This window comes from Protopterus annectens, chromosome 10.part0, assembly GCF_019279795.1.
Source record: "Protopterus annectens isolate FY-2018-M chromosome 10.part0, PAN1.0, whole genome shotgun sequence".
NCBI lineage: Eukaryota > Metazoa > Chordata > Ceratodontiformes > Protopteridae > Protopterus > Protopterus annectens.
In genome coordinates, this window is record NC_056744.1 from 1,632,313,352 (window position 1) to 1,632,341,328 (window position 27,977).

The 27,977-nt window shown below is 44.1% G+C and overlaps 1 protein-coding gene across 1 annotated transcript in view; it reads right to left on the reverse strand.

Annotated features, from left to right (window-relative positions):
* KIF22 (kinesin family member 22) overlaps positions 1-27,977 on the reverse strand; it is a 638,755-nt gene that overhangs the window by 470,302 nt on the left and 140,476 nt on the right. The window contains exon 7 of the mRNA XM_044086339.1: positions 20,879-21,032. Within this exon, the coding sequence (XP_043942274.1) occupies positions 20,879-21,032 (154 nt within the window). The remainder of the gene's footprint in view (positions 1-20,878; positions 21,033-27,977) is intronic.

Consider the following 27,977-nt stretch of genomic DNA (forward strand, 5'->3'; position numbering starts at 1 on the left):
CGAGAGGAATCAGTTTCCAGACTGTGACCATGTTGACGCCATAAACTTTTTAGGTACCATTGAAGTTTCATATGCAGTCTCGCATATGGAATTAGTAGAATGCAGGATGCCATGACCCCAAAAGCCTGCAGAATTTGTCTTGCAGATAACTGGGTTTTTGTTGCCATTTGTTTGAAGTATGTTGTCAGTTGCCTTTGTCTGGCGTTAAGGTAAGCCCATCTGGGCAGTTGTATTCAAGCTTGCACCCAGGAATGTAATTATTTGAGAGGGTACCAGTTGGGATTTCTTTTCGTTTATTGTGTACCCTAGGCATGTTAGAGAATGAGACAGTCGTCCAGATAAGGATAAATTTGTATGCTTCTTTGCCTGCAAAATGCAATTACTGATGCCAGGCACTTTGTAAAGACCCTGGGCGCAGTAGATAAGCCAAAGGGCAGTGCAGAGAATTGGTAATGCAGAAAACAAACCTTGAAGTGGAGGTATCTTCGGCATGATTCCCTTCCTGGGATATGCAGGTATGCCTCTTAAGTCTAGAGTCACTAAAGTACAGTTTTGCACCTACCATAAATGCAGATGTTAGTGTTCACACTGCTGCAGTCATCACACTTGGGTTATCCTGCAGTCAGGCGGTCTCGCAGTCGGCCAGAGTTCCAAAGTCTTGGTCCGGTTGCGGTCGCTTCTTCACTGAAGTCAGTACGCCAGGGGTATACAAGATGCATCAGATGCCATTTTCTTCAGTTTTTCTTGCCCCAGAGGTCAGGTGCCCCCAAGTGGGTAGGCAATACATACTGCTAATCAAAAATAAGCATATAAAATAAAAACAATACCTTCAGTTACCAGCAAATACACCCCAAAGGTTGTATAGGGTAGAAGGGTATAGATAAGTCCAGCTAGTTCAGAGGGGATGGAGGGAGGGTAACCTGGACTGCAGCAGTGTGAACACTCTAATATCTATTATTTATGGTAGGTACAAAACTGTACTATGTTCATAGTGTTACACTGCTGCAGTCATCACACTTGGGTTGAATCCCAAAGCTAAGTTTAGGTGTCTGGTCTGTAAAGAGTTAGGATTGGCTAAGAGGCCCTGCAGAACTGCAGTGGCAAATCCTGCTCTGGATTTAGAGTAGAGGCAGGTGGTAATGCTTGGTGAAGGTATGCACTGAACTCAAGTTGCAGCCTCCAAAATTTCCTTGGTAGGTACTCCTCTGAGAAAGGCTGCTGAAGTGGCTGTTGCCCTGGTGGAATGAGGCCTAATGTTATTAGGGACTGATTTTCCATGCTGTGTGTAGCAGTACCAAATACAGTGTCTTATCCATTTGGATATAGTCTGCTTTGAGATGGCCTTGCCTTGGGATACTGCAGCATATGCTACCAACAGTTGATCAGTTTTCCTGAAAGCTTTTGCTTTGTCCAAGTAGAAGCATAGCTGCCTGTGTATGTCCAAAGAATGCAGAAGTTTCTCCCCTTTATTTTGGGGGTTTGGATAAAAAGTAGGCAAATGGATGGTTTGGTTAAGAGCCACACTAGATACCACCTTTGGCATGAAGGTAGGGTTTGTCCTTAAAGATGCCCTATCGTGATGAAAAATTATAAAGGGTTCCACTGCCATTAATGCCTGTAGCTCTGAGACTCTTCGTGCTGAAGTTACTGCCCGGAGCAAAGCTAAAAACTTTAGATCGGCTGTATTGGCTGGCTCAAAAGGTGGTAGGGCCAGTTTTTCCAAAACAAAATTGAGGTCCCAAGTTGGTGTTCTCCGGGGCGGTCTTATGTTTTTTAGCCCCTCTGAGGTACTGCTTTAGCGAGGGATGAGAGAAAAGGAGGATCCGTGTTGTAATGTGCAGAAATGGCAGAGGCGTGAATCTTAATTGATGAAAAGGATAGGCCTCTGTCCAGCATCTCAGTTAAGTATTGTAAAATCTGAGGAATGTTTGGAACAAGAGGGTCAAGGCTGTGAGCCTGGTTCCAGGCGCAGAATCTCTTCCATTTTTCTGAGTAAGCTTTCCTGGAGCTAGGCCTCCTGGCCTCCAAAAGGACATCCATAACAGCTTTAGAGAGAGGCGTTGCCCGTTTGACTAAAGTATCTGCCATGCAACCAGGTTTAGGGTTTTGAGCTGACCGTGCAGGATGATTGTTTTGTTGTCAGAAGGTGTGGAATTTGGGGCAAAATTCATGGTGGGCCCTGAGCCAAGTTCCTTAAGATAGGGTACCAGTGCTGGCGTGGCCAGTCTGGAGCAATCAGGATCATCTGTGGTTTTTCTTGTCTGGCTTTTAGGAGTACCTTTGAAATGAGAGGCAGTGGTGGGAAGGCATAGACTTTTAGGTTTTTCCAGCTGAACAGAAGAGCATTCACTTTCCATGCTTGTTTGTGATAAGTCCTTGTGCAGAATTTTTGTAGTTGGCAATTCAGAGGGGAGGCAAAAAGATCCATGTCTGGGCATCCCCATTTTGTGTTATGCTGAAGATTTGTGGGTTCAATTTCCATTCGTGAGGGTCCATGATATTTCTGCTAAGGTAGTCTGCCAGAGTATTTTTCTTTCCTGGCAGGAATTGTGCTTGCAGGTGAACTTGGTATGTTAAAGCAGTGTTCCACAAGGTCATGGCTTGCCTGCATAGGGGATAAGAGTGAGTGCCCCCTTGTTTGTTTATGTACCACATTACTGTGGTGTTGTCTGTCTTTAGTAATAGTTGTCCTGGGTGTAGAAGGTCCTTGAAAGCTGTTTGGGCATTTTGAACAGCCAACATCTCTTTTTGATTGATGTGAAGATGCATCTGGTCTGTGGTCCACTTGCCCTGAATGCATGCTCCTGCCATGTGCGCTTCCCAGGCGTAATCCGAAGCATCTGTTAGAGTTTGCCTGGCTGTGGGTTGGGTAAAAGGCTGACCCTTGTTTAGGTGACATGCCTGACCCTTGTTTAGGTGACATGCCGGTGCCCACCATCGAAACTCCTGTTGTAGGCAGGGAATTGGAATTACTACTAGACTGAGAATGTTGAGTCCAAAACACATTAGGTACCATTGTAATTTCCTCATATGCAGTCTGGCATATGGTATTAGTGGTATGCAGGATGCCATGAATCCCAGGGCCTGCAGAATTTTTCTTGGAGGGAGATGGGACGTTTTTGCCAGTAGTTGAAAATATTGAGTTAGTTGCACTTGTTTGTCTGGCGTGAGGTAAGCCATCTGGGCCGTTGTATTTAAGTTGACACCCAGGAATGTAATCTGTTGTGAGGGCACTAGTTTTGACTTATTTTCGTTTACTGTGTACCCTAGAGAAATTCGCAACCTTTTCACAAATGCCAGATGCTGTAGAAGAATGTCCTTTGTCTCTGCTTGAATGAGGCAGTCGTCCAGGTATGGATATATTTGAATTCCTTTTTGTCTGCAAAATACAATTACTGGTGCCAGGCACTTTGTGAAGACCCTGGGTGCAGTAGATAAGCCAAAGGGCAGTGCAGAGAATTGGTAGTGCATTGTACCACCTTTGAATCGGAGGCATCTTCTGCAATTTTGTCCGATAGGGACATGCAGGTATGCCTCTGAGGTCCAGAGTAACAAGCCAAGCCTTCTTGCCCAGCGTGGCTAGAAGCTGCTGTAATGTCAACATTTTGAATTTCGGAATATCCAGGTAAGTATTCAGAATTGAAAGGTCCAGAATCTGTAACCTTGAGACACAATATTCAGGACCCATTTCTTGGGTGATTGTTTGCCAGTTGAGAAAAAAGTGCTAGTTTTCCCCCTAAGGGGGCTTCCAGAAGGGACATGTTTGGCGTACGCAAGGGAAAGTTGTTGTGACTGTTTCCTGTAAGGTTGAGACTTGTCCTCACCTCCTTTTGGGGTTGAGGTGCCCCACTGTCGTTGTCTGAGACTTGGGGTTGAGATTTGCCTCTTGGGCGTCTGTATCTGCCTCTCTGTGGCCTTACACTGGAAAAGGACCAATTTGTTGGCCAATTTCTGCTAAACCGAGGTGGCTGTACCTGTAAGAAATCCTTGACTGTTTGCATAGATTTAGCTTTATCCTCCATTTTCTTTAACACCTCTTCTGCCTTAACACCTAACAAGGTATCATGTTGTAAAGGAGCATCCAATAACTTTGCCTTAATATGTTCAGGTAAACTCTGTTCTTTTAACCAAGCATGTCTTCGAATAACAGAACCTGTAACTGCGGCTCTACAAGAGGCCTCTAAAGAACCAAAACCACATTGCAGAGTATGTTTTCCCACCTGTTCAACTGCATGCAATAAATCCTGCATTTCTTTACAATCAGGAGCTTCTGAGCTAGCAAGCATTTTCTGTTTTAACTGAGCCATTAAATATTGTTGGTACTTAAGCATGTGAAACTGGCAATTTAAAGCTCTTACTGCTAAAGTTGCAGGCGTGTATACTTTCTTCCCCCATTTATCCAAAGCTCTGGAATCTGTCAGAGGGTACTGGATTTTTAGCAGTGGAAGCCTCAACCCCCTTTGGACCCTGGGAAATTGTTTCTGGATCAGCAGAAGGGTTTTTGTAAAGAAACTTCAGAGTCAGGGACAATAATACCTATATGGCTTGGCTGGAGCAGGGGGCAAAGAGTCAGGAGATAAGCTGGATTCAGAGAACACATCATCCAATGTCTAGTACAGGCGGAATAGCCAGGGGCCTGTGCTGAGGCAGTAAGAGGAAATCCCGGAGCCTTTTCTTGGATTCTTATATTCCTGACTTTCCCAATGGAAATGTTCCCTCATGGTATGTAGAGTTTCCCCAAAAGAATAATCCTCAGGAGGAGAGGTTGAAGGGATAGATTTCTCAGCATCAGAGTCCTCATCGGGGGGTAAAGAGCATCCCTGGTCTGAAGAGGAATCAGAGGAAATGGAAACCTGATCAGAGGAGTCCGTCTGTATCCTGCCTAGGCCTTTTCTCAGGAGGGGGATAGGAGCCCGATTAGAGTAACGAGGTCTTCGGCCATTTTAAGCATCTGTTTCTTAGGCATGGACTGTCCAGGAGAATGCTGTACTGGTTTCTTTGTCTTTAATGGCACCTTTGTATTGGCTGTTGATTTAATGGTAAGTTGTGAAGGTCTGAAAACACCCTCAGAAGCCGGTGCCTGCTCAGCGGCTCCGGACCCATCTGAGGGATTAGCTTCTGTAGGCCCAATAACTTGACTTTCCAGAGGCCTAGTTGTCTCCACGTGGGAGTCTGAGGCGGCCTGTGGCTCTGAGGTAGCGGGTTGTCAGGGGCTGCGAAAGCGCCTCACTGAGAACCGGCGACTGGCCTAGAAGAGGTTTCGGTTTTGGACCTCGGATGCCTGTCTTTATCCTAGTCTTCGCATTTTTTCGGAATTGCTGTCATCGGTTGATCCGATGTCATAGTACAATTGAACCTTCGGCCAAAGTAGTGCAAAGCAAAATCAAAACGTCTTTTTATAGCGCGTTTGTTAAATCTAGCACAAAACAGACCAGCGACGTCGTGATCAGGGCCTAGGCATGGAATACAGCAAGAGAGGAAGTCCTTATGAGGTATTTGCTTCCACCAAGAAATACAATTAACTTTTTCTGACATCGGTCTGAGGCAAGAAAAAAAAAAAGTTTCCCCAATGGGGTACTTAGCTTTATTGAAAACTTCGGATCTGAAATTCAACTTCTCTCATGAGTCGGCTGACCAGCGCTTGCGAACTGCTTCTGCTTCGGGCACCACGTGGCAAGAAAGACTGAAGAAAGACATCTGATGCATCTTGTATACCCCTGGCACACTGACGTCAGGGAAGAAGCGACAGCAACCGACGCCGGACCAAGACTTTGGAACTCTGGCCGACTGCGAGATCGCTTGACGGCAGGATAACCCAAGTGTGGTGACTGCAGCAGTGTAACACGATGAACATCCAAGCGTTTCTGCCCAGCATAGACAGTAGCTGTTGTAAAGTCAGCATTTTGAATTTTAGAATGTCCAGGAACGTGTTCAAAATCGATAAGTCCAGTACTGGACACCAGGCATAGTCTTTTCTGGGTACCACGATAAGTCTTTAATAAAAACCTTGTCCTTTTCTTTTCTGGTACCAGTTGAATAGCCCCCATATCTATGAGGGACATGACTTGTTTCTGGGCCTCCACCCACAGGTTTTGCGGCAGATCGGGCCATCTGTTTGGAATTGGCAAAGTATAGAAATGAAATCTGTAGCCCTGGGATACTATGTTTAATACCTACTTGTCCTGCGTAATTAACTGCCAATTTTGAGCATGAACTGCTAGTTTCCCCCCCAAGGGGGCTGCCAAAAGATAAGTGCTTGGTGATGGTAGAGGAAATGTAGGGTTGTGCTTTGTTTCCTCCAGATTTGGAGGCACCCCATTGCTTTGACCTGTAAGAACCCAGCGATTGGTATCTGGAGCCTTTTGAGCACCTGGATTTGCCCTGAGTGGCTCTGTTGGACACAGGAAAAGACCAATTTTTAGTAGGCCAGTGTCTACTGAACCTGGGTGGCTGCACTTGCAGGAATTATTTTACGGTTTGCATAGATTTAGCTTTGTCTTCCATTTTCTTTAAAACCTCTTCTGCTTCATTACCAGAGTATCATATGCTGCAAATAACAGGATCAGGCAGATTTTTCTCCTTGAGCCAGGCATGCCTTGTAATCACAGATCCAGTAACGGCGGCCCTACAAGAGGCCTCCAAGGAATCAAAACCACATTGCAAAGTATGCTTTCCAACTTGTTCTGCTGAATGCAATTCAGTTCATGTTACTATTTTCCACACAATCAGAAATCATCATTTTCCTGTTTCAGTAAGCCCATAACCTGCTGTTGATATTTAAGCATATGAAACTGGCAGTTTAAAGCCCTGACTGCCAAGGTTGCAGACATATAAACCTTCTTACCCCATCTATCCAGCGCCCTGGAATCTCTATCAGAAGGGGTGGGATTCTTGGCTGTAGAGGCCTTTACACCCTTGGGACCCTGAGAAATAGTTTCAGGATCAGCAGCAGGTTTTTTTGAAAAGAAATTTGAGGGAGTCAGGAACCATGTAATATCAGTCTGTCTTACTAGGAGCCAGAGGCAGGGAATCGGGAGCTATGCTTGATTCTAAGAAGACATCAACAATGTCTAATACAGGAGGTATTTCCAAAGGCCTATGTTGAGGAAGGAGGAAATCCCCAAGCCTCTTTTTTGATTCAGAGAAGTCCTGACTCTCCCAGTTAAAATGTTCCCTTAAAGTATGCAAAGTCTCTCCAAAAAAAGAGTATCCTCAGGAGGAGATGCAGATGGGATCGGCATCAGAATCCTCATAAGGTGTAATAGAAAATTCCAGATCAGATCAGTTTTCCATTTCTTCTGATTCCTCCTCTGAAGACTCATAATCTGTGCCTTGCCTAGGCCTCTTAACAGGGGATGGTTGGGAACCCCTGATCAAGGTATTTAAATCCTCAGCCATTTTGATAATCTTTTTTAGGCATAGGGGCCTGAACACGTGGCTCATGCATTGGTTTTTTAGACATGGAAGCTGTTTTTGACCTTGTTTTTGTTGCTGGTGGTTTAATATAACCATGTTGAGGCCTGAAAACACCCTCAGAAGCCGGTGCCTGCTCAGCAGCTCCAGACCCATCTAAGGGAGAGACATCTGCAGGTTCAATACTTTGAGAATCTTGCGGCATACAGGATTCCGAATGGGTCTCTGTAGAGGCCTGCGACTCAAAAGTAGTGTTATCAGGGGCTGCGAAAGTGTCTCGCTGAGTACCGGCGAACTAGCGACTGGCTTAGGGGAAGCTTAGTCAGTTTTGGACCTAGACGTCTGTCTCTTTCTTTGTATTTTTTGTGAACTCCAGTAATCCGATTGCTAACAGATGGCATTTCAGGATAATTAAATCTTGAATCAAAATATTTAGAAGCAAAAATATACTGACGCTCAATAGTGCGTTGGTTAAATCTAGCACAAAACAGCAAGGCACGTTGTGATCTGGGCCTAGGCAAGGAATACAGTATAAATGAAAATCCTTATGAAGTATTTGCTTCCCACAAGTAAAGCAATTATTAACTTTTACTGACATCGGTAAGGAGAAAAAGTTTCCCCAATGGGGTACTTGGCTTTAGTTTGAAGACTCCAGTTCTGAAACTCAAATATGAAAATTTCAGGAGTCGGCAGACCGGCACTTGCCAACTGCTTCTGCTTCAGGCACCGCGCGGCAAGAAAGACTGAATAAAATGGTGTTTGCTGCATGTTTTATCCCCCTGACATCATGGAAGAGGAGGAGACTGCAACCAACGCAGGACCCAAGACATTGTTATTCAGGCCGACTGAGGGCAACTTGCCAGCAGATTACCCAAATGTAATGACTGCAACAGTGAAACACAAAGAAAATCTGTACTTGGATCCTCTGGCAGAGGTCTGTTGGTAACTGAAGCCACTGTATCAAGTAACATTGTGCCACATTTTTCATTAGTAATGAAATGTATGGTCTGCCATCCTTAACACACCAACTGATTTGATGCTGAACTATTATAGCCTTTATACATATTCTGAAAATCTGGTACGTCACTGGCAACATTAACATGAGCTACAGCATACTTTTCATTATTCCTTGGGCTTGAACTTTGTACATTACTTATGTCATTTGCCCAGTCATTAACCATAGTGGGCTGCCTTGTATCTGAAAAGCTAATAGTGCACCGGTAGAGACAGGAAATATGTGCACACTCCAGAAAAACAATGAGGTGGTTTGTCAGTAATTTTACTCACTGACCCACCCTCAGATTTTTTAACCTGTCTAGCCTTATTGGAAACAACTGGAACCAAGTCACCAATACCAATTTTTGCATGGGTGTGTTTTTATGTCCAGTATTTGGGAAACTTTTACATGCCCAAGCTTTTACAAAAAACATTTAACTGCTGGGACTGGTGGTGAAAACTGTTTTACTGCTGCAATATTAGTATTTACAGGAAAATGTTTATTACTGGCATCTGATGCTTGCAAAATGCTTGTCCAAGTACTCAATGGACAGCTTTTTCTAAGGTCTTGGCTGTAGCAATTACATTTAACTTGATAGCTGTATCACATCCCCAAACCAAATTGTAAATGAAACTCCTAGTACTGTAACCCTGTACATTTCTGCATCTATATAAAATTAAACTGTTGAACTTTTTACATTTTGTCTTGTGACCCTTGGATATTAACATACTGTTCTGTGAATGAAAACTCCACCCACTGTTTCACCATACTAGTTTTTTTTTAGCTGTCATTTAACTTTCCAGTAGTTTTGAATGCTGCAAGAATTTATTACAGTCTACAATTTTTGGGGATAAAAATAGTACGCCTGTAATGCATTAAATGGATAGCACTGTAATTCAGCTTGCTGGGCTGGCTGCAATCTGAGCTGATGTGCTTGGCAAACTGCCATCTCTGTACGAAACGGTCTTAAACTGATTAAATATACATAATGTACTCATGCATAGTATCTGATTTTTTTTAACTGTGCTGTAAGTTTTACAGTGCAGCATTGACTTTAAAGTTTACATTCTGTAAGCTAGCAAACATTTTGGCTGTAAGCTAGCAAACATTTTGTTTGTCTATATTACAACATTGTCTATGCACTGCAACACTAATACAAAGCTCTTAACTATTTGCCAAATTGCAAACCCTTTAATTTGACTTAGTTCTGATATACCTTACAAGAGGTATATGGTTACCCTTTTTTCTTACTGACCACACCCAATATGTCTGAGCACTTCAGCTGTGTCAGCTGAACTGGAATTTATTCCATCTTTAACCCATAAATCTGCAGGGTTTGTCGTAACCAATGTTTTAAAATCTGTACATTTGCACAAATCTCTTTACTGAAGTCCAAACCAGTATATACAGAGCTGTAACACTTTGAACGGTTAGCTGCTGTAATTTTTGACCTTTTACAAAACCGCAATTGTCTTTATGTGGAACTGAAATTGATTTCTGTGAATAATGAAAAAACCTTAAACAATGACAGAGTAATGTGATCTTTACAGATGGCTAAGGAATGTATTCCTTTACTTAAGGCTGAAGTACGTTTTTCAGTTATATTGCAATTTACTGTATTAAACTTTGCACTCTGACTTCTCGTGTCTCCCTTTAGTGAGAACATTGCCTGCATGTTATGTACATTGACTGTGTTGACATTTGTATGTTTACTACAGCAACATATTTCTGTATTTTGAATTGTATGTGCTGTAACATACACAAGGATTAATGGAGTCTAAACCAGTATTGACAGAAGCAGACATAAGCTGGATTAACCCTTTTGTGTTTAAAAATAATTAACATTCTTGTATTAACAACTTGTTTAAGTTTAAAAATGTTCTCAAAGATTTGACATCAACTGTAGCAGAATTACTCTACATGTTTACATGCAAACATGCTGATCAATTTAAAATTTGAACTGTTAACTTTATGGTCTTGAATAAAGTGAGCCGCTGTCTGTAGCTTAACCTTTTTTGCTTTTTGGCTGTGTGATGTCACACTGGAAACATGAAAGGTTGTGGAGATAGCGGTTAACTGGATAATATCTTGTGTACTGAAGAAACACTGCTTTGATTTAATACTGGTCTGCTGAAGTACCGGCAAACGCTGGTGCTGTGCACTTTGGTTAGAGGTGATATGCTGAGTCAATTTTCTGCATGAGGTAATGCTGTCTTAATGAGAACCTTATGCCATAATTTTTAGATTATTCTGTAGAGTTCACAGCTGTTTATGGAAAAGATACTGGTATGCTGCTGAAAAGGTTTGTTATGAAACATTTGCTGTCTCTATAAACTGTTAATGAAACCTCGAAGTTAAGCTAGCTGTTGCAGTAAAACCATACTTGAAAACAATTTACTGCAGCTGTTTTTGTTAAAGTTTTTTTTAGCACATGTAGTTGAACGAAACAAGTGCTGCACTAGAATGAAAAAAGTTATGCACTCACCATAGCGTTCGATGTATGTAGTCCATCTCGCCTCACATTCTTACCAGTGGGTTCAGAGCCAAACCTCTGCTCCGACTTGGCCATACTCTAGCTTGAAGTCTTTCAATTGGCGGGGCTAAGAGGTATCCTATGCTGCACTGCTCCCTTTCCCCAGATCTTGTTTGCTGCAAGCTCACTAACCCTCCATACATATAACACAGAAGAACATTCCAACAATAAAAAGGAGCACTGAAACCAGACCTAACCTCGAGGTGCTCCAGGATGGGGGAAGGCAGGTGGGGGTAAGAAAGAATGTGTGGCGAGATGGACTACATACATCGAACATTATGGGAGTGCATAATTTCTTGATGTTATGTAGTCTAATCTCGCCTACATTCTTACCCGTGGGACAGCATAAGCACCTAAACTCTGGGAGGCTCAGTGGAATATACTCCTGAGCATTGTGGAACCAAAGGAAGATCTGCCTCTGGATACCAAACCAAATTTGTAGTGAGTAATAAAGGTGCGAGGAGATGCCCATGTAGCCGCAGCACAATCATCCATAGACATACTGGCCTGAAATGCTGTAGATTTAGACATTGATCGGGTAGAAGTCTTTCAATTGGCGGGGCCACAAAACTATGGGCTAGGCTTGTAAATGCCCTCGGGCAGATAGCCTAGTATGAACCTATGAACCTATAAAATATTGAGGTCCTGAGTTTCAGGAATCATATAGGTAGTAAGATCCAGCAATTCATTATCACCTCCAGAAGCCATCAATAACTCCAACTGAAACAAAAATTGAAAAGGAAAGAAGACAACCAAGGTATGGCCAAAAAATTCCAACTAAGAAGCAACAACACACTGGAAGGCAAAACAAAATGCAGGAGAATCTTTTACATGTACTCAAACTTTATTAACTCCACTTGGTCACCTCCCCTTTTATCTACAGGCAACAATTTACCTCTTTTATATGAGAAACAAAGTTTAACATTTTTTAGGTAGGGTTTTCCTTTACAGCTAACATGTTTATTAGAAAAACATTTTATATAGCCCACCTAATCATGAAGGAATTCACATCTAGATCAGGGGAGGTCATCGTGCCTCTTTACTCATTCCTCATCAGGCCCATAATTGAGTACAATGCCCCTTTTGGGATGTACCTTACCAGACACCTGCAGCAACTGGAAAGACCCCAGAAGTACCTCACCAAGAGGATCAAAGGGCTCAAACAGATGCCATATGCTGCCCGGTTAAAGAAACTCCAGCTCTACTCAGTGGCATACCGCCTGCTCAGAGGCGATCTGTGCCTGACGATAAAGCCATGTCCAACCCGGAATTAATGGACATGCTGCACCTCAGAAAATCCAAATCCCATCGAGCTACGTGTTCAAGAGACTTGAACCTCAGCACTGAAATAAATAGGACATGCTGGAGGGACAGATTCATAACCCAAAGGTTCCCTTCACTCTGGAATAAAATCCCAGTCCAGGTTAGGTAGAGTCCCTCATTGACTCTCTTCAAGAGGAATCTTGATGAGTGGATGGGAGATCGTAGGTTTACCCCGGGTATCACTTCTGTGTCACTGTTAGACAGAGGCACAGTATACTAACCTCGAAAAAGGGCATAGCAAAATTAATTTAAAATGGATGGCGAAAGCCAAACACACTCTGGCTAGGCTTATAAATGCCCTAGGGCAGATAGCCTAGTATGAACCTATGAACCTAGAATGAGCCTTCATCTCAAAAACTAAGAACCACTGGAAACCAAACCTCAAAATTCTTCAGAAACACCAGAGCTCAAAGGAAAACACAGACGTGGCTTAAATCCATCTTTATTCACTCCATCCTGGTACCTCAGCTGTTTGCCTTCAATGGGACACACCTTAACATTTTTGATATACTTTTATACATACATCAATTAACTAATTAAGCAATTATTTCAGACATTTTAACTCTTTCAACACTGAAACATATTCCAGGGAAAGAAATATAATCATTTTGTAACCATTTAAAGTTCATTTTTTGCTTAATATACAAATTTTCTAACACTTTTTACAAAAATGTAAACATTGAATTAATACTCCAAATTTTCCAGCATAATAAATTTCATTTATACAATAAATTATTTTCATTGTTTCCCTTTGAGCTCTGTGGTGTTTCTGTAGAATGAGCCTTCACTCTAAATGGTAAATCTTTACCACCTGAGGCATAAATGAAGGAAATACAACTAGAGATCCATTTAGACAAGGTCACTTTGGAAGCAGGCGACCCAATCCTATTGTCTGAAAGACAAAATAACTGATCCGAAAGATCCTTCGTTCTATGCAAATAAAAGCGCAACTGTCTGTGAACATCCAGCTGATGAAACTTAAATTCTGCCTTATTAGAAAACTCTGGAAAAAAATACGGGCATTTCAATGGATTGGTTGAGATTACTAACCGAAGCCACTTTCGGCATGAGGGAAACCCTGTCCTTGCGAAATATCAAGTAAGGCGGTTTGATTGACAAAGCTTGGAGCTCTGAGACACGTCTAGCTGAAGTGATGGCTACCAAGAAGATGGTCAAAGGGGGACGAAGTGAGATATTGTAGCACAAAATTGAGGTCTCAAGGCATGATGGGTCAAAGACTTGGACGAAGCAGCATAGTGCCCTTCAAGAATGCCTTACAAAAAGTCTATGCGCTATTAGACTAGGTTCATTAGCGACGTGAAAAGTGGAAATAGCCGCCAACTGGACTTTAATGGTTGTGGCTGCTAACCCCTGATTGAAAAGCATGGAGAGAAATTCCAGAACTGAAGAAATTGGAGTGGTATAAGGATCAATTTGTCTTGCATGAGCCCAGATGGAGAATCTTTTCCATTTACTGGAATAAATCTTTCTGGTCGAAAGCTTATGGGAAGACAGAATATGAATCACTTCCAGAGAAAAATGATTAAGCCTGACTAGTGATGGAAGTGGAGTAGCCAGGCTGTCAACTGGAGGGTTTGAAGACAGGGATGGAACTGCACTGACAAGAGTCAGATCTGGCTGTGGGTCCAGAATCCAGGGTGAGTCCATGAAATAGGGATGGAGAAAGGGGAACCAAATATGACGAGGCCAGTGTGGAGCAATCAGAATCATTCGGCTTCCCAAGGATTGCGCTTTCTAAATAACCTTTGTCAGCAGAGGAATAGGCGGGAAGGCATAAAGTAAACCGGAGGTCCAATCATGAACTAGAGCTTCCCTGGGTGACTCCCCCTGAAGGGGAATAAGGGTGAAGTAGCTGCTGCACTTTGTATTGAGGGGACTGGCAAATAAGTCGCAGCAAGGCTGACCCCATCTGTGGAAAATCTGCTCCGCAACTTGACTACTCGTGAGGCATCAGAAAAGCTCTGCTCAACCTGTTGACGATCACATTGGACTTCCCCAGAATGTGCGTTGCTACAAAAAAAAGTTGGGAAGACACTGCCCACTGCCACACTCTAATGGCCTCTCTGCAAAGGGGATACGACTTGGTTCCTGTTTGTTCAGATACCATACCACCGACATTGTCCAAGTGGATCGCAACTATCCCGAGAGGAAGAAAGCTCTGAAGTGCTTGCAACGCTCTCATCTCCAAGATATTGATATGCAGATGTATCTTGTGTTCCTGCCACGTGCCTTGGACTGTCCTGCTGGGATAATGCCCCCCCCATCTGGGAGGCATCCGTGGTCACTGTGGCAACAGGAGGGGATGGGACGAAGGGTTTTCCCGCATTGAGGTTGCTGGTGTGAAGCCACCAGTGTAGATCTTGCTTGCACCTGTGATCATTATGAGATGAGAAAGCGGAAGATGTCGTAGAGACCACTGGCCGAAGAGCAGCCACTGAAGAAGCCTCATGTGTAGCCTCGCCAGAGGAACCAGCATAATTGTTGCAGCCATCGTCCCTAACAATTTGAGGACCGTTTTTGCCTTCACTTTTTTCAGCGGGACCAACGCATATATCTGTTGTTGCAAACCTGGAATCCTTTCTTGTGGTAAAAACGCCCTCATGAGCACGGTGTCTAACTAGGCGCCTATAAAGGTGACACGCTGAGAGGGCAACAGGGCAGACTTTTCCCAGTTTAGAGTGATACCCAATTGTTCACACAGCTTGATAGTGGAGTCTCTGGTCTGTAGTAGTAGATGCCTGGTGGTGGCAGAAAGGAGCCAGTCGTCCAAGTATGGAAACACTTGGAATCCCTGACGTCTCAAGTGAGCAGTCACCACTGCCATACATTTGAACACCCTGGGGGCTGTGGTGAGACCAAAGGGCAGGGCACGAAATTGAAAATGACTGGTTCCCAGCCGGAAACGTAGAGGACTTCTGGATGCCCTGTCCATCTTTATATGGTAGTAAGCATCCTTGAGGTCAAAGGAGCACATCCACACTTCCTTTCCCAACAATGGGAGAAGAGATTGCAACGTGACCATCCAGAACTTGGACTTCAAGTGGAGGTTCAAGCGGCTGAGATCCAAGATGGGTTTCAGATCCCCTGTTCTTTTCGGCGCCAAAAAGAATCTGGAGTAAATCCCTAATCCACTCTAATCTGAGGGGACATGCTGGATGGCTACTTTTTCCAGCAGCTTTATAACCTCTGAAGCTGCGGAATCCCTTTGATTGGGTGGAACATCTGGGATTCTTTTGATCGTGGGGGGGGGGGGGGTGCGATATCCTCAGGAAACTAATTTTTAATACCCACTGGTCCTGGGTGATGTCTTGCCAGGCTTCTGGGTATAGTGAAATGCAACCCCCGACTGGCTCCGGAAATGCGCAGTTGGGCCTCCCATCAGGAGCGCTGGTAAGGAGAACCACGAAAGGAATCCCAGTCTCCCTGGTTATGTGGGCCGCCTCCACCTCTAGGGCGGCGTCTACCCAAGTTACCATCCCCTCCCCTGCCTCTGGAGGGTGAAGCACCGAGAGTCATGAAAAAACCTCAGCGATTTCTTGAACCACATTTTCCCACTCTTCTGGACCTTGGGATAGGGTCAAGAAGGCATGGAAAAAACAGACTCCCACGGCAGACAGTTTTTCCCTCTTGCTCGCACCTAGTGAGAGTGTCTTTCACCTTGGTTCCGAACAAAGAGGAACCATCAAACGGGGTGTTGGTGAATGTAGACCTGAAGGCCTCCGCGAAATTAGAGGCGCATCCAGGTGTGCCTCCTGAGAGAAACTCCAGAACTCGCTGCCCTACACACCCCCTCGGCTGCGTAAGAGATCAGCCTCATAGAGGAGTTGGCAATAGAATTTAGGGTAGACATCTGAGCGTTGACTTTCTAAGCCACTGCGTCAGAAATGTTACCCTGTAGAGCATCTCCAAACTCTTTCAGGAGATCTCTTTGGAGCTGTGTAAAATGTGACAAGTAATTCAGCGACCTTAAAGTAAAGGCCGCTGAAGAAACCATATGCTTCCCATACTGGTCCATGGTCCTAGACTCCTTGTTAGGGGATGGATGGTAGAGGAGTCTCAGCCAGTTCCTTCTTGGTGGCCACTGCCACCACCATGGCATCTACTGGAACGCCCTTCGTGAGAAACGGTCAGCGGGGGCAGACAGAAATTTGTTGGGTCTCCTCGGGACTGGTTCCACAGTGTCAGTGACAAACCAAATCCAGGAGTTCGAAGGGTGGAGACCCCCAGGAGGCAGAGGGCTGAGCCCCAAACGCCTTCAGGAACACAGACTCCTCCTCGGAAGGGGGTTTAGAGGGCCAGTCGCCTCTCTGCTTCAAGATCTCTAGGATATCAGAGAAAGATATCCTCAGATGACTACTTGGAGGACCCCGCAAATTCCTCGAGGTCCGTGTCAGACGCGAGAGACTCTTCCTGGGAGTCTATGTGCTTCCTCTTGCATGTTTTTTTTTCTGGGTGGCTCCTCAGGCAAAAACTCTGGGGGGCCCTCAGAAATTTGGGGACCACTCATGGAGGTATCTCGAGGCCTTGGGTCTCTGCTGTCCAAAGATAGAGGGTGATCAGAGACGGATACCGGAGCTGTAGCAGGTAGAATGTCAGTGCTGTATGATGCAGCTGAGGACCTGGCCAGCACACGCCACATGACCCCAAATGCTGGTCCCCCAGCTCCAAAGATCGACCCACCGTGGAAGACCTGAGAGCAGAAGGGACAAGGTCCTAAGCAAGAGTCAGGCTCACCCAAGCTGAAGCACCGAGAGGGAGGCTAGGAGCCGAAGAGCATCCCAAGACCTCCCCCTCGGGTCCGACCGAGGAACCATGATTCCTGGACCCCATGGACGGAGCAGACAGGGTTAGAGCGGAGATTGGAGTAGTTAAGCCAGGATGGGCTATCGGAGCAGACCTAGAAGCAGATGGCTCAGACCACTCTGACTCCGAAGGCTGAGATTTGCTCAGAGGATCTATCGACTATGGATGGGCGACAGGCTCCGCAGCCAACAATTTAGCCCGCACTGGTGATTGAGGCAGTCTCTGCACCACTCTAGCCACATCAGAGTGTGTCCTGGAGGACCTAGAGGACAAGGTAGTAAATCTAGACTTCCTCTCTGGAGACCTGCGAGGAGGGGAAACCGATCTAAAAATTGTAGACCAGCTCCGAACTAGTATCTCGGACACCGGCTCCGGGGGGGGCTGGGAGCTGATGTAGGTTCTGTCGAGTCACAAACTTCCTTCGGAACCGAAGACAGTGGAGCAGAGGATGACACGGTAGATTTAGTAACTTTCTCTGGAGGTTCAGACAATACTGACAGAGCCGGAGATAGGCTTTTTTTCTTTGGATGTTTTGTCTTTTAGAGGGAGAGGACTTAGCACTAGAAGACCTCTCCAAATCTTCCTTGGAGGGTTTCAGTAGTCCCTTCAGAATTCGTTTGTTCTTCCTTTCTTGAAGAACACAAGGGCTGAATGCGTGACAGAACGCACAAGACTCCTGAAGGTGGATGACCCCCAAACAATAAAACACAGAGTGCCCATCAGTAATCGACATCTTATAACCACATTTCTTAAAGCCCGAAGGCTTATGTTTCTTTCGTATCCTTGGACATAGTGGGCAGGACACTAGACACAACTCAAACAGACACCAGCATCAAAGCACGGGAACTAGACTAAAATAAACTGCAGACACCACACAAAGACCTCTAACTCAAAACGGCCCTGACAGGAAACGAGGGGAAGGACTAGGTCCTCTAACTTTAATGGCCTTAGCCCAGAGGGATAGGCACCTAAAAACCAAACTAACAGAAGGGGAAACAGATAGCCAACGGGATACCAAGACAACAAGACAACGGCCACGAAAGGCCATACAAAAAGCTTCCACAAACCAACACACACCTAGATATGAAAATAGCTTTTGGATCAACAATTTTAGTTGAAGACAAAAAGTTATACTTAGCCACACCCAAGAGCGAGACCACATCTGAGCTTTACGAGCAGCAAACGAGATCTGGGGAAAGGGAGCAGTGCAGCATGGGATACCTCTTAGCCCAGCCAATTGAAAGACTTCGAGCTAGAGTACGGCAGAGTCAGAGCGGAGGTTTGGCTCAGATCCCACAGGTAAGAATGTAGGCGAGACTGGACTACACAACATCACTGCTATTTTGTATATAGAAAACATGTAGTGTGACCAAGTCTGGAAATGAATGATACCTTTACTGAAAGGGTTGTCTGCTCTCCGGATTGCTGCTATAGTACTTCTGCTGTATAACCGGTCATTGTTAACTTAAAATATGCTGTACTGGAAACTGATGTGAAAGGGTTTTAGCGGCTTGCTGGGTTGCAAGAATTATACATATCTCCCCAGACAGCAGGCCTCATGTCAGGTGCCATTGTAAAAAAATACTGTACCATAATTAGCTGGAAACATTGTATGCATCAAGCCATGTTATAAGTCAGCATTCCTGCCTACATTAGAATTTCTACCTCAAAATGTTTGAGGTTACAGCACAAAAAAGAGTGCACTGTTGAGCAAGACCCAGTGGACTCTCCTGATTTGGGCATCAGACCCAGAATTCTCCACCTTTAGTACCCCTGATGAGACTCTCGAAACTCTCAGGATCAAAAAGTCATTAGCAAGCAATAGGTGATCAACTGCAATGCAGGCAGCACCTGCCTCACTAAGAAGCGAGGCAGGGATACACATCAGTTTTCATCCTTAAACAGTAAGATGGACAGATGTTAAAGGACTATGACCAGAAATATTGAAGACATCCATTTCAAAGACATTCTTCATTCTCAAATTATACATAGGTTTCTCCTTTGATTCTCTTCTGATCCAGCAGAAACCCAACATTGTGCATGGGACTCTCAAACCCCGCAAGGACCTTAAACTGTTGCAATCATACAGGCAAGTACTGTAGATCAGGAGAAGTTTCATTGCTAAGTATATGGGTGGCCTGGATGCAACTATTGGTACTTTTGGCAGTACTTTACCACGGTGTGCCTCTTCCTGGCAGGAGAGACAGGTCAGTTTTATGTCTTGGCTCTTAAGTCAGTGGTTGAACTGATATTTAAAATGTATAATATAGGAGAGCCCAACAAGTACCAATAAAAGAACATATAGGCTCAGATTCTAAAGTGGACCAAAAGGATGGTGCAGGTCACAGAATGTAGAAGCAGGAGAAAAGTGTACTCCAGAATGGAAGAGAATACAACTGTTGACTTGGAAGCCAGGGACCTTGGCATTGTATAGGTCGTCACATGGAGAACCGGGTCCCTTCAAAGACAGTGACATTGATAAAATCCCACACACAGTTACACAAAAATTAGTGTGGAAAACCTGGGGTACTATTCTTAAAAAAAAAATAGAAACTCATCTGCCCTATAGGTTTTCCTTTCAGCAAGTTTCCTAGTTTCTTTTAGGCATTTCCCCTCTAGAAAGCAGACCATTCTAGTTGTAAATAAGATCTGCATGTGAAGGTTTAGAGACTGGGATGACAGACCCCATATGTTTTGTTTCCCTAATCACCAGAAAAAAACTGATAAGACCACCACCTGAAGATGACCATGGCATCCAGCCCAGCCAAGAGGGGATGGAAGTATTAAGAGTTCAACTGTTCTGCTTGGCAGATGCAGAGAAAATGTAGGATGAAAAAGCATCTTCACAAAGATAAAAAAATTAAAGCAACTTAAATCGAACACAGGAAAATCTAGAGCCTACTTTGCCTGGAAGCAAAAAGAACCATGGCCGAAACGTCAGCATGAAGCCCTACAAACTATAACCCATTCATATATTAAAGTGTAAAAAGCTACTAGAAAAATTAGTCAGCTATTCAAGAACTACTGGCATGCACTACTATTGTAGTATCAGACTATCAGACATGCCTCCAGTGAAGTGTTATTAGGCTTTGTCTGCTGGTATAGCCAGACTGAAAGCAGTCTTCACCATTAGGCTGTACAAAAACCATGGATGTTCCATGCAGACTGAATACAGTTCTAATGGAGAGATGCAAGAATTTTAAATAAACAAATGCCTAGAAAAGCCCCCAGCTTCATAGCATTTGCACTAAGTATCAAAATGTATAAATAGTCTTTCCTTTAAGCAAGCCATTCATATGGTCACAGCACAGGGCTAGCTCAGCATTTCTGCAAGTAGGGACTGAACATGTTTATTCGTTTTACAGGTTTTCCTGTCTCAGTTCTTACACCATGTGATTCCAAACATGAAAATAGGGAACTCAGACTCAGTTACACAAAATTTTTTTGCATGGAATCTGTGCCCCATGTCCCCGCTTAACTTATGTGCGGCAAAGCAGACCTCTGTACCTCAATTATCCTAAAGGTTTCAATATGCAGTTACACCTATAAACAGACAGGATTGTTACAGGATATTAGAGGAACTTTGTCTGCCAGGAATCAAGATTATCTGAAGCTATAAGTGCAGGATTCAGAATGGATGTCCATGGAATTAGTCTTCAAAACTGTATTAAATCATGAGATGCAAAAGAAAGCAACTGAAAGTGCTTTGTGTAGCATTTATATATTTAAACATTTACACTAGTCATTTCAAAACATTCCACACCTCACCAAAAATATTTTCTACTCACCCATGCTCTGAATAGTTTCTTGTGTGAAAGGTTTGTTGACTACTTGTTTCGACTTGGCTGCAAAGTTGAGAGCAGAGAGTGTGTCGAAATAATATTTGTGCTCTGGGGAAATATTAGTTACCACCACACTGTGAGCAGTGCCACCAAGAGAGTCCTTTTCAAAACAAGCCAGAAAGAGAAAGTGAATATCCATGCTGTACGGTACTTTTATCAAGCACAATAAAATAATGGTCCTTCATCCAAAGCATTAACTGTATATTTAGTATGACCATTTCATTTACTGCAGAAGAGGAAAAATATTAAGTGGAATTAAAACAGCAATGCAGAGCCACTAAAAACAACTTTTCCGTGAAAGACTAAAAAGCAAGCTTCTCATCTGTTCAGCAAGGACTGAAGCAACTCTGATGCAATTACCCTTAGAATTAAGGCCAGCAGGACTTTGGTAGCAAAGGTATTTTTGTACTACAAGCTCCTTCCCTTTACCCACAAGGCCTTGCACAGAAACCCTACTCCAAATCTCTGAACTCATGCCAAGGTGGCTCTAGTCTGTGTCCGACGCCTCTGCCCTGGCCCAGCAATCAAACAGCCTCAATCCTCATGACTAACACCACAGAGGGCATCTCATATGAAGAAAGGATAAACACAAAGTGCAATTTCCCTTAAAAACAGAGATCAGTCAAGTCTGGGGCTGATCACTCCCTTGCTCCCCAGGTCCCCAGTAAAACACCCCACTGGCACAGCTATAGGGTCCAGATCTCAGCCTAGTGGGCAAGCTAAAAATCTCCAGCACCCTCTGTCCAACCAGCGCTTTATGTCCCTACACACACTTCTGGGGAAGGCTGGCACAGGTTCTCCAGATGTGCCCCCTTTTCCCCAGATTATACGGCAGCTCCACTTCCCACCACCAATACTTATCAGCTACTCAAAGGCCCTTAAAAGGGTGTTCAACTATTACTGTGCATTATTCAATTGGTATTACAGCCAAGGGCTAAAGCTATAGGAGTGGCTTTGTACAATTTTACCAAAGGCATACAAGTACTCTAAACAGTTTAACTTACCTCTACACAAACCAGCCATTGATAAAAGGTTTTAAAATATTTAATTAAAACCACAAGATAATACTTTCTACTATACAGTGCTAATAAGTTCAGAGACAACGGAGAAATACTTAAAATAAATTAGTAGTACAGTTCTGACATCACAGAAAAACAGTCTAATATTTCTAATTTCTAATTATTCCTTAAAAGAAAACACTTCAAAAATAACTTTCTTATAGAGCAAGGCAGAGTGCTGCGAGTTGGATAGTCAAGTCAAAAATGCTTATGGTTCTCACTGTTTAGATTGCTATTTCAGTTCTGATAAACATTACATCATCTTTTACACTTTCCTGGTGTTCCCAGGCGGATAGAAACTGCATATGCATTCTTTTACATCTCTCATCTTGCAGCCGGTCAGGAACAGAGCAATAAAAATACATTGCATGTTTAAATCTAGCAATTTAACTCTTGGTTAAAACAAGAGGAAGAATGTGCTAGCCCAGATGGAATGACTCCGAATCTAACTTCTAAAAACATTTTAACTTCAAAAGGACATTCAAGAAATACTTTACTTCGCGGATAGCAATGTTGCCACATTGTATTTTTAAGATTCAACATTCATATTTACAAATGAGAATTATCTGCACAATTTTATCTAGCTAGGCTGGCAGCCTTCACACCCCCCTCCCTCAGAGAACTCGAGCTAGTTTTTCAAGGGACCCTTGAGAAGCGCCGCTTGAGAGGATTAGGTCCACCTGCATGTACCTCACCCCATTCCCTGTCTTGAGAGCCCATCTGCATTGGCATTGCTACTCCCACTGCGGTGCTGCACGGATGTAGGCTTGCAACCCCTGACTCCATCTTAGCAACTTGGCATTTTGCTGGCTGGCTCTGTTTAACCATGTTGGGGGGTTGTGATCTTCCATTCAGGACAAAAGAATAGACTGACTAAGCCACACTGGATACCACCTTGGGCATGAAGGATGGACTGGTTCTGAGGGACACCCTGTCCACATGAATGATGAAAGGCTCCAGTGCCATAAGGGCCCGTAATTCAGATACCCTTCTAGCTGAAGTGATTGCTAAAAGGCAAGCTGTTTTCCAAGAAAGAAATTTTAAGTCTGCAGTAGCAGCTGGCTCAAAAGGAGGTAGAGTGAGTTTCTCCAAGACAAAGTCAAGGTCCCAGGCTGGGGTTGGAGCTCTCCTGGATGGTCTCAAATTTTTGGCCCCTCTGAGTAACTGCTTGAGCAGTGGATGAGAGAAAAGGGGAGGTTCTGTGTTATAATGAGCTGAAATGGCTGAGGCGAGGATTTTAATGGAGGAAAAAGACAGGCCCTTTTGAAGCATCAGTTAAGTATTGTAAAATCTGAGGTAAATTGGGCACTGCTGTGCTAATCCCTTGAGACTGGTTCCAGGCACAGAATCTCTTCCATTTTTCAGCATAAGATTTTTTTAGTACTAGGCCTCCTTGCCTCTAAAATGGATATCCATCACAGGTTTGCTGAGATTAATGTTAGAAGCTTAGGGTGCAGAATCTGGTTCTCCTGCTGAGACAGCAGGGAAGGAGTCTGAGGCAGGTGCGATGGAGATAACCATGACACTGCACAGGAGGGGGTACCAGTGTTGGTGTGGCCAGTCTGGAGCAATCAAAATCATCCTTGGCTTGTCCCGTTTGATTTTTAGTAGTACTTTGGAGAGCAGAGGCGGGGGGGGGGGGGCATAGACCAATAGGTTTTTCCAGCTGAAGGACAGAGAATCCACTTTCCAGCCGAAGGACAGAGAATCCACTTTCCAAGCTTGTTTCTGGAGTCCTTGTGCAAAATTTGTCCAATTGCTAGTTCTGAGGAGAGGCAAACAGGTCTATATCTGGGCTCACCCATTTGCTTGTCAACATGTTGAAAATCCTTGGTTCCAGTTTCCACTTGTGTGGGTCCATGAGTTTTCTGCTTAGTCAGTCTGCCAGTGTACTTAATTTTCCTGGCAGGAACTGAGCTTGTAGGTGCACTTGGTAGCTCAAGGCTGTCTTCCACAATGCCATAGCTAGTCTGCAGACTGGGAAAGAATGTGCACCCCCCTGCTTATGTACCACAACAGTGGTGTTTGTCAGTCTTTGCCATTAGTTGTCCTGGAAGAATGCGGTTTTTGAAGGCTGTCAGGGCATTCTGCACAGCTAACATTTCTTTTTGATTGATATGCAGGTGAATTTGCCTTGGGTTCCATTTGCCCTGAATGCACTTCCCTGCCAGGTGAGCCCCGCATGCATAATCTGATGCGTCTGTTAGGGTTTGCACGGCGGGGGTGGTGTGAAAGGTAGTCCCTTGTTTTGGTGGCAGGCCTCTGCCCACCAAAGGAACTCTAGGCGTAGGCAAGGTATGATGGGAATCAGTTTCTAGGTCTTGAGAATGTTTACACCATAGGCTTTTTAGATACCACTGTAGTTTCCTCATATGCAGTCTTGCATATGGAATTAGAAGAATGCAGGAGGCCATGAACCTCAAGGCTTGCAGTATTTGTCTTGCAGACAGCAGGGTTTTTGTGGCCACTTGTTTGAAGTAGGTTGTCAAATGAATTTGTTTCTCTGGTGTGAGTAAGCCATCTGGGAAGTTGTATTCAAGCTTGCTCCCAGGAATATAATTTGACAGGGTACCAAGGTGTGATTTCTTTTAGTTTATGGTGTACCCCAGACAAATTAGAACTCTTTGTACAAAGACCAGATGATTCAAAAGTATGTCCTGGCTTTCTGCCTGAATTAAACAATCATTCAGATATGGGTATATTTGAATATTTCTTTGCTTGCAAAATCCAATAACTGGAGCTAGGCACTTTGTGAATACCCTGGGCACAGTAGATGGCAGTGCAGAGAACTCACAGTGCGTGTAGCCCGCTTTGAAGTGTAGGTATCTTCTGCAAGATTCTCCGATTGAGATGTGCAAGTATGCTTTTAAATCTATTGTTGCCAACCAGGCATCTTTGCCTAGCATAGTAAGACATTGGTGAGGAGTCAGCATCTTCAATTTTGGAATCTCCAAAATGTGTTTAGAGTAGACAGGTCCAGGAAAGGATGCCATGAATGGTCTTTTCTGGGTACCAGGAAAAGTCTCTAGTAGAAACCTTGTCCCTTTTCCTCTTCTGGTATCAGTTGAATAGCCCTCATGGTACCAGTTGAATAACCCCCATGGTACCAGTTGAATAGCCCCCATGCTTGAGAGAAAGTACTTGTTTTTGGGCCTCTGCCTACTGATTTGGGGGTTGGTCGGCCACCCGCTTGGTGTTGGCAATGTGTGGAAGTCAAATCTGTATCCCTGGGACACTATTTAAAACCCATTTGTCTTTGGTAATGAGTTCCCAATTCTTTGCATGAAGAGCAATCTTTTACCCCCAAAGGGACTAAGTTGATAAGTGCTTGGAAATTTTAAAAGGAAGTCATTGACAGTTTACCATAGGGGGAGTCTTATTATTCCCAGATTTGGAAGTGGAAGCCCCCCACTGCTTAGTTCTGTGTCCCCCCGGGACTAAAACCTGGGGGTTTTGCCGTGTCTGGGTTTGGCTTAAGACCTGAAAGGGGCTGGAAAGGAAATTCTTAGAGGGCCAGTGCCTACTAAATCTAGGAGGCTGAACTTGTAAAAAAAGTCTTTAACAGTTTGCATAGATTTAGCTTCATCTTCCATCTTTTTAAGAACTTCCTCAGCCTGGTTGCCAAACAGGCGGTCCTGATTTAAAGGAGCATCCAACAATTTAGCTTTAACACGATCAGGCAAAGATTGCTCCTTAAGCCAAGCATGCCTTCCGAGCACAGACACAGTAATAGCAGCCCTGCAAGAGGCCTCTAATGAATCAAAACCACATTGAAAAGTAGGTTTTCCAACTTGTTCAGCAGAATGCATTAAATCCTGTAATTTATTTTCCACACCGTCAGGAATCATTTTCTGTTTAATCACTCCAATAACGTTACGGATACTAACATATGAAACTGGCAGTTTAAAGCCCTAATGGCCAAGGTTAATGCCCTTGGGCCCCTGTGAAATAGACTCTGGATCTGCAATAGGATTTTTTAAAATGGAACTTGTGGGACTCAGGGACCCTGTAGTATCAGTCAGATTTTCTGGGAGCAGGAGGCAGGGAATCAGGGGCCAATCTAGATTCTGAAAAAGCATCGTGAACAATGTCTAGTACAGGAGGAATAGCTAAAGGCCTATGCAGAGGTGGGAGAAGGAAATCCCCAAGCCTCTTTTTGAATCAGAAAAATCCTGGCTTTCCCAGTGGAAATGCCCCTATGTAAGGTTTCCCCAAAAGAAAAATCCTCATAAGGGGAAGGAAGCAGAGGGAATAGAGTCCTCTGCATCAGAATATTCATAAGTAGATAAGAGCAAATCCAGATCAGAAGAAATCAGAAACAGAATCCTGATCAGAAGATTCATAATCCACTTCAGTCCTAGGCCTCTTAGAAGGGGTGAGGGGGTTGTCTACCCCTGATTAGTTATTAGATCTTTAGCCACTCTTGTTTTCTTAGGCATAGGGGACCTGAGCATTGTTTTTTTTAGGCATGGATCGAGATTTAGGCCTAAGTAAAGGAGGTGTCTGTTGAATATGAAAGTCCATAGGCCTGAATACACCCTCAGAAGCCGGTGCCTGCACAGCGGCTCCAGACCCATCCAAGGTAGAAACATCCGCGGGTTCCATAGTTGAAGCATCTCGCGGCATACCGGACTCCGAATGGGTCACAGTAAAAGCCAGTGAATCTGAAGTAGTGGGTATCAGGGGCCGCGAAAGCGCCTCACTGAGTACCGGCAAACTGGCGACTGGCTTAGAAGCGTTGGCAGTTTTGGACCTCGGCATCCTTTTATCTTTGTGTTTTTGTGGAATCTCAGTGGAAGAATGGCTAAACGACATTTCTGGATAAACAGAGAACCAAAATATTTAGAGGCGAAAATATACCCACGATGGATAGTGCGCTGATTAAATAAAGCACAAAACCAACAGCAAGGTACGTCGTGGTCAGGGCTAGGCAAGGAATACAGTACGAATGAAAATCTTTGAGGTATTTGCTTTTCACAAGTAATGCAATTAACTTTTACTGACATCAGTAAGGAGCAAGAAAAAGTTTCCCCAATGGAGTACTTGGCTTTAGTTGAAGACTTTGGTTCTGAAACTCAAAAACAAAAATTTCAGGAGTCGGCCGACCGGCACTTGCGAACTGCTTCTGCTTCGGGCATCACACGGCAAGAAAGACTGAGGTAATGGCGTCAGCTGCATGTTATATACCCCTGATGTCATGGAAAAAGGGCAGCAACTGACGCAGGACCAAAGAGTTTGTTAATCAGGCTGACAGAGGGCTACCTGCAAGCAGATAACCCAAAATATAATGACTGCAACAATGAAACACGAAGAACATCCTGTGAATTCCTGGGGAACCTCTGTAAGCAAACAGATGGGGCAAATATTTGTCCCATTCCCTCAACTGATCTGCAAATTCCTGTAGCATGGACTTGATTAACATCTCAAGACCATTAGTCTGGGGATGGGGTGATCATGTGCTTCACCCCACAGGACTTCCACAGACAAGCCAGCAGGTCTGACATAAAATTGACCTCTGTCCGTCAGTATGTCTTTTGGGAAACTGACCCTGCTGAAAACCTCTAACAAAGCATTTGCCACCTTCTCTGCCTCAATGGAGGACAAAACCACTGCCTAAGGGTATAGTGCAGCATAATCCACTAGGATATAATTTTTCCCTGTGGAACTTGGGGTACTCAGAGGACCCACGATATCCATAGCCACCCTCTGATATGGCTCCTCAATTACAGGCAAAGGAATCAAAGGAGCTCTCACCTAGTCTCCTGCCTTGCCTACCTTTTGGCACTGCTCACAGGGCCTGCAGTACGCGGTTACATCTCTGGAAATTCCAGGCCAATATGACCTGCAAAGGGAATGTCATGGGCTATGGCTAGAAGCGCCAGCTGGTAGGCTCTAGGCACTACCAACTGCTGTACTCTCACCTTCTAGCCCTCTTTCAGGGGTCCACTCTGTATAGTAACCCTTTGTCCCAGTATACAGATTCCCTG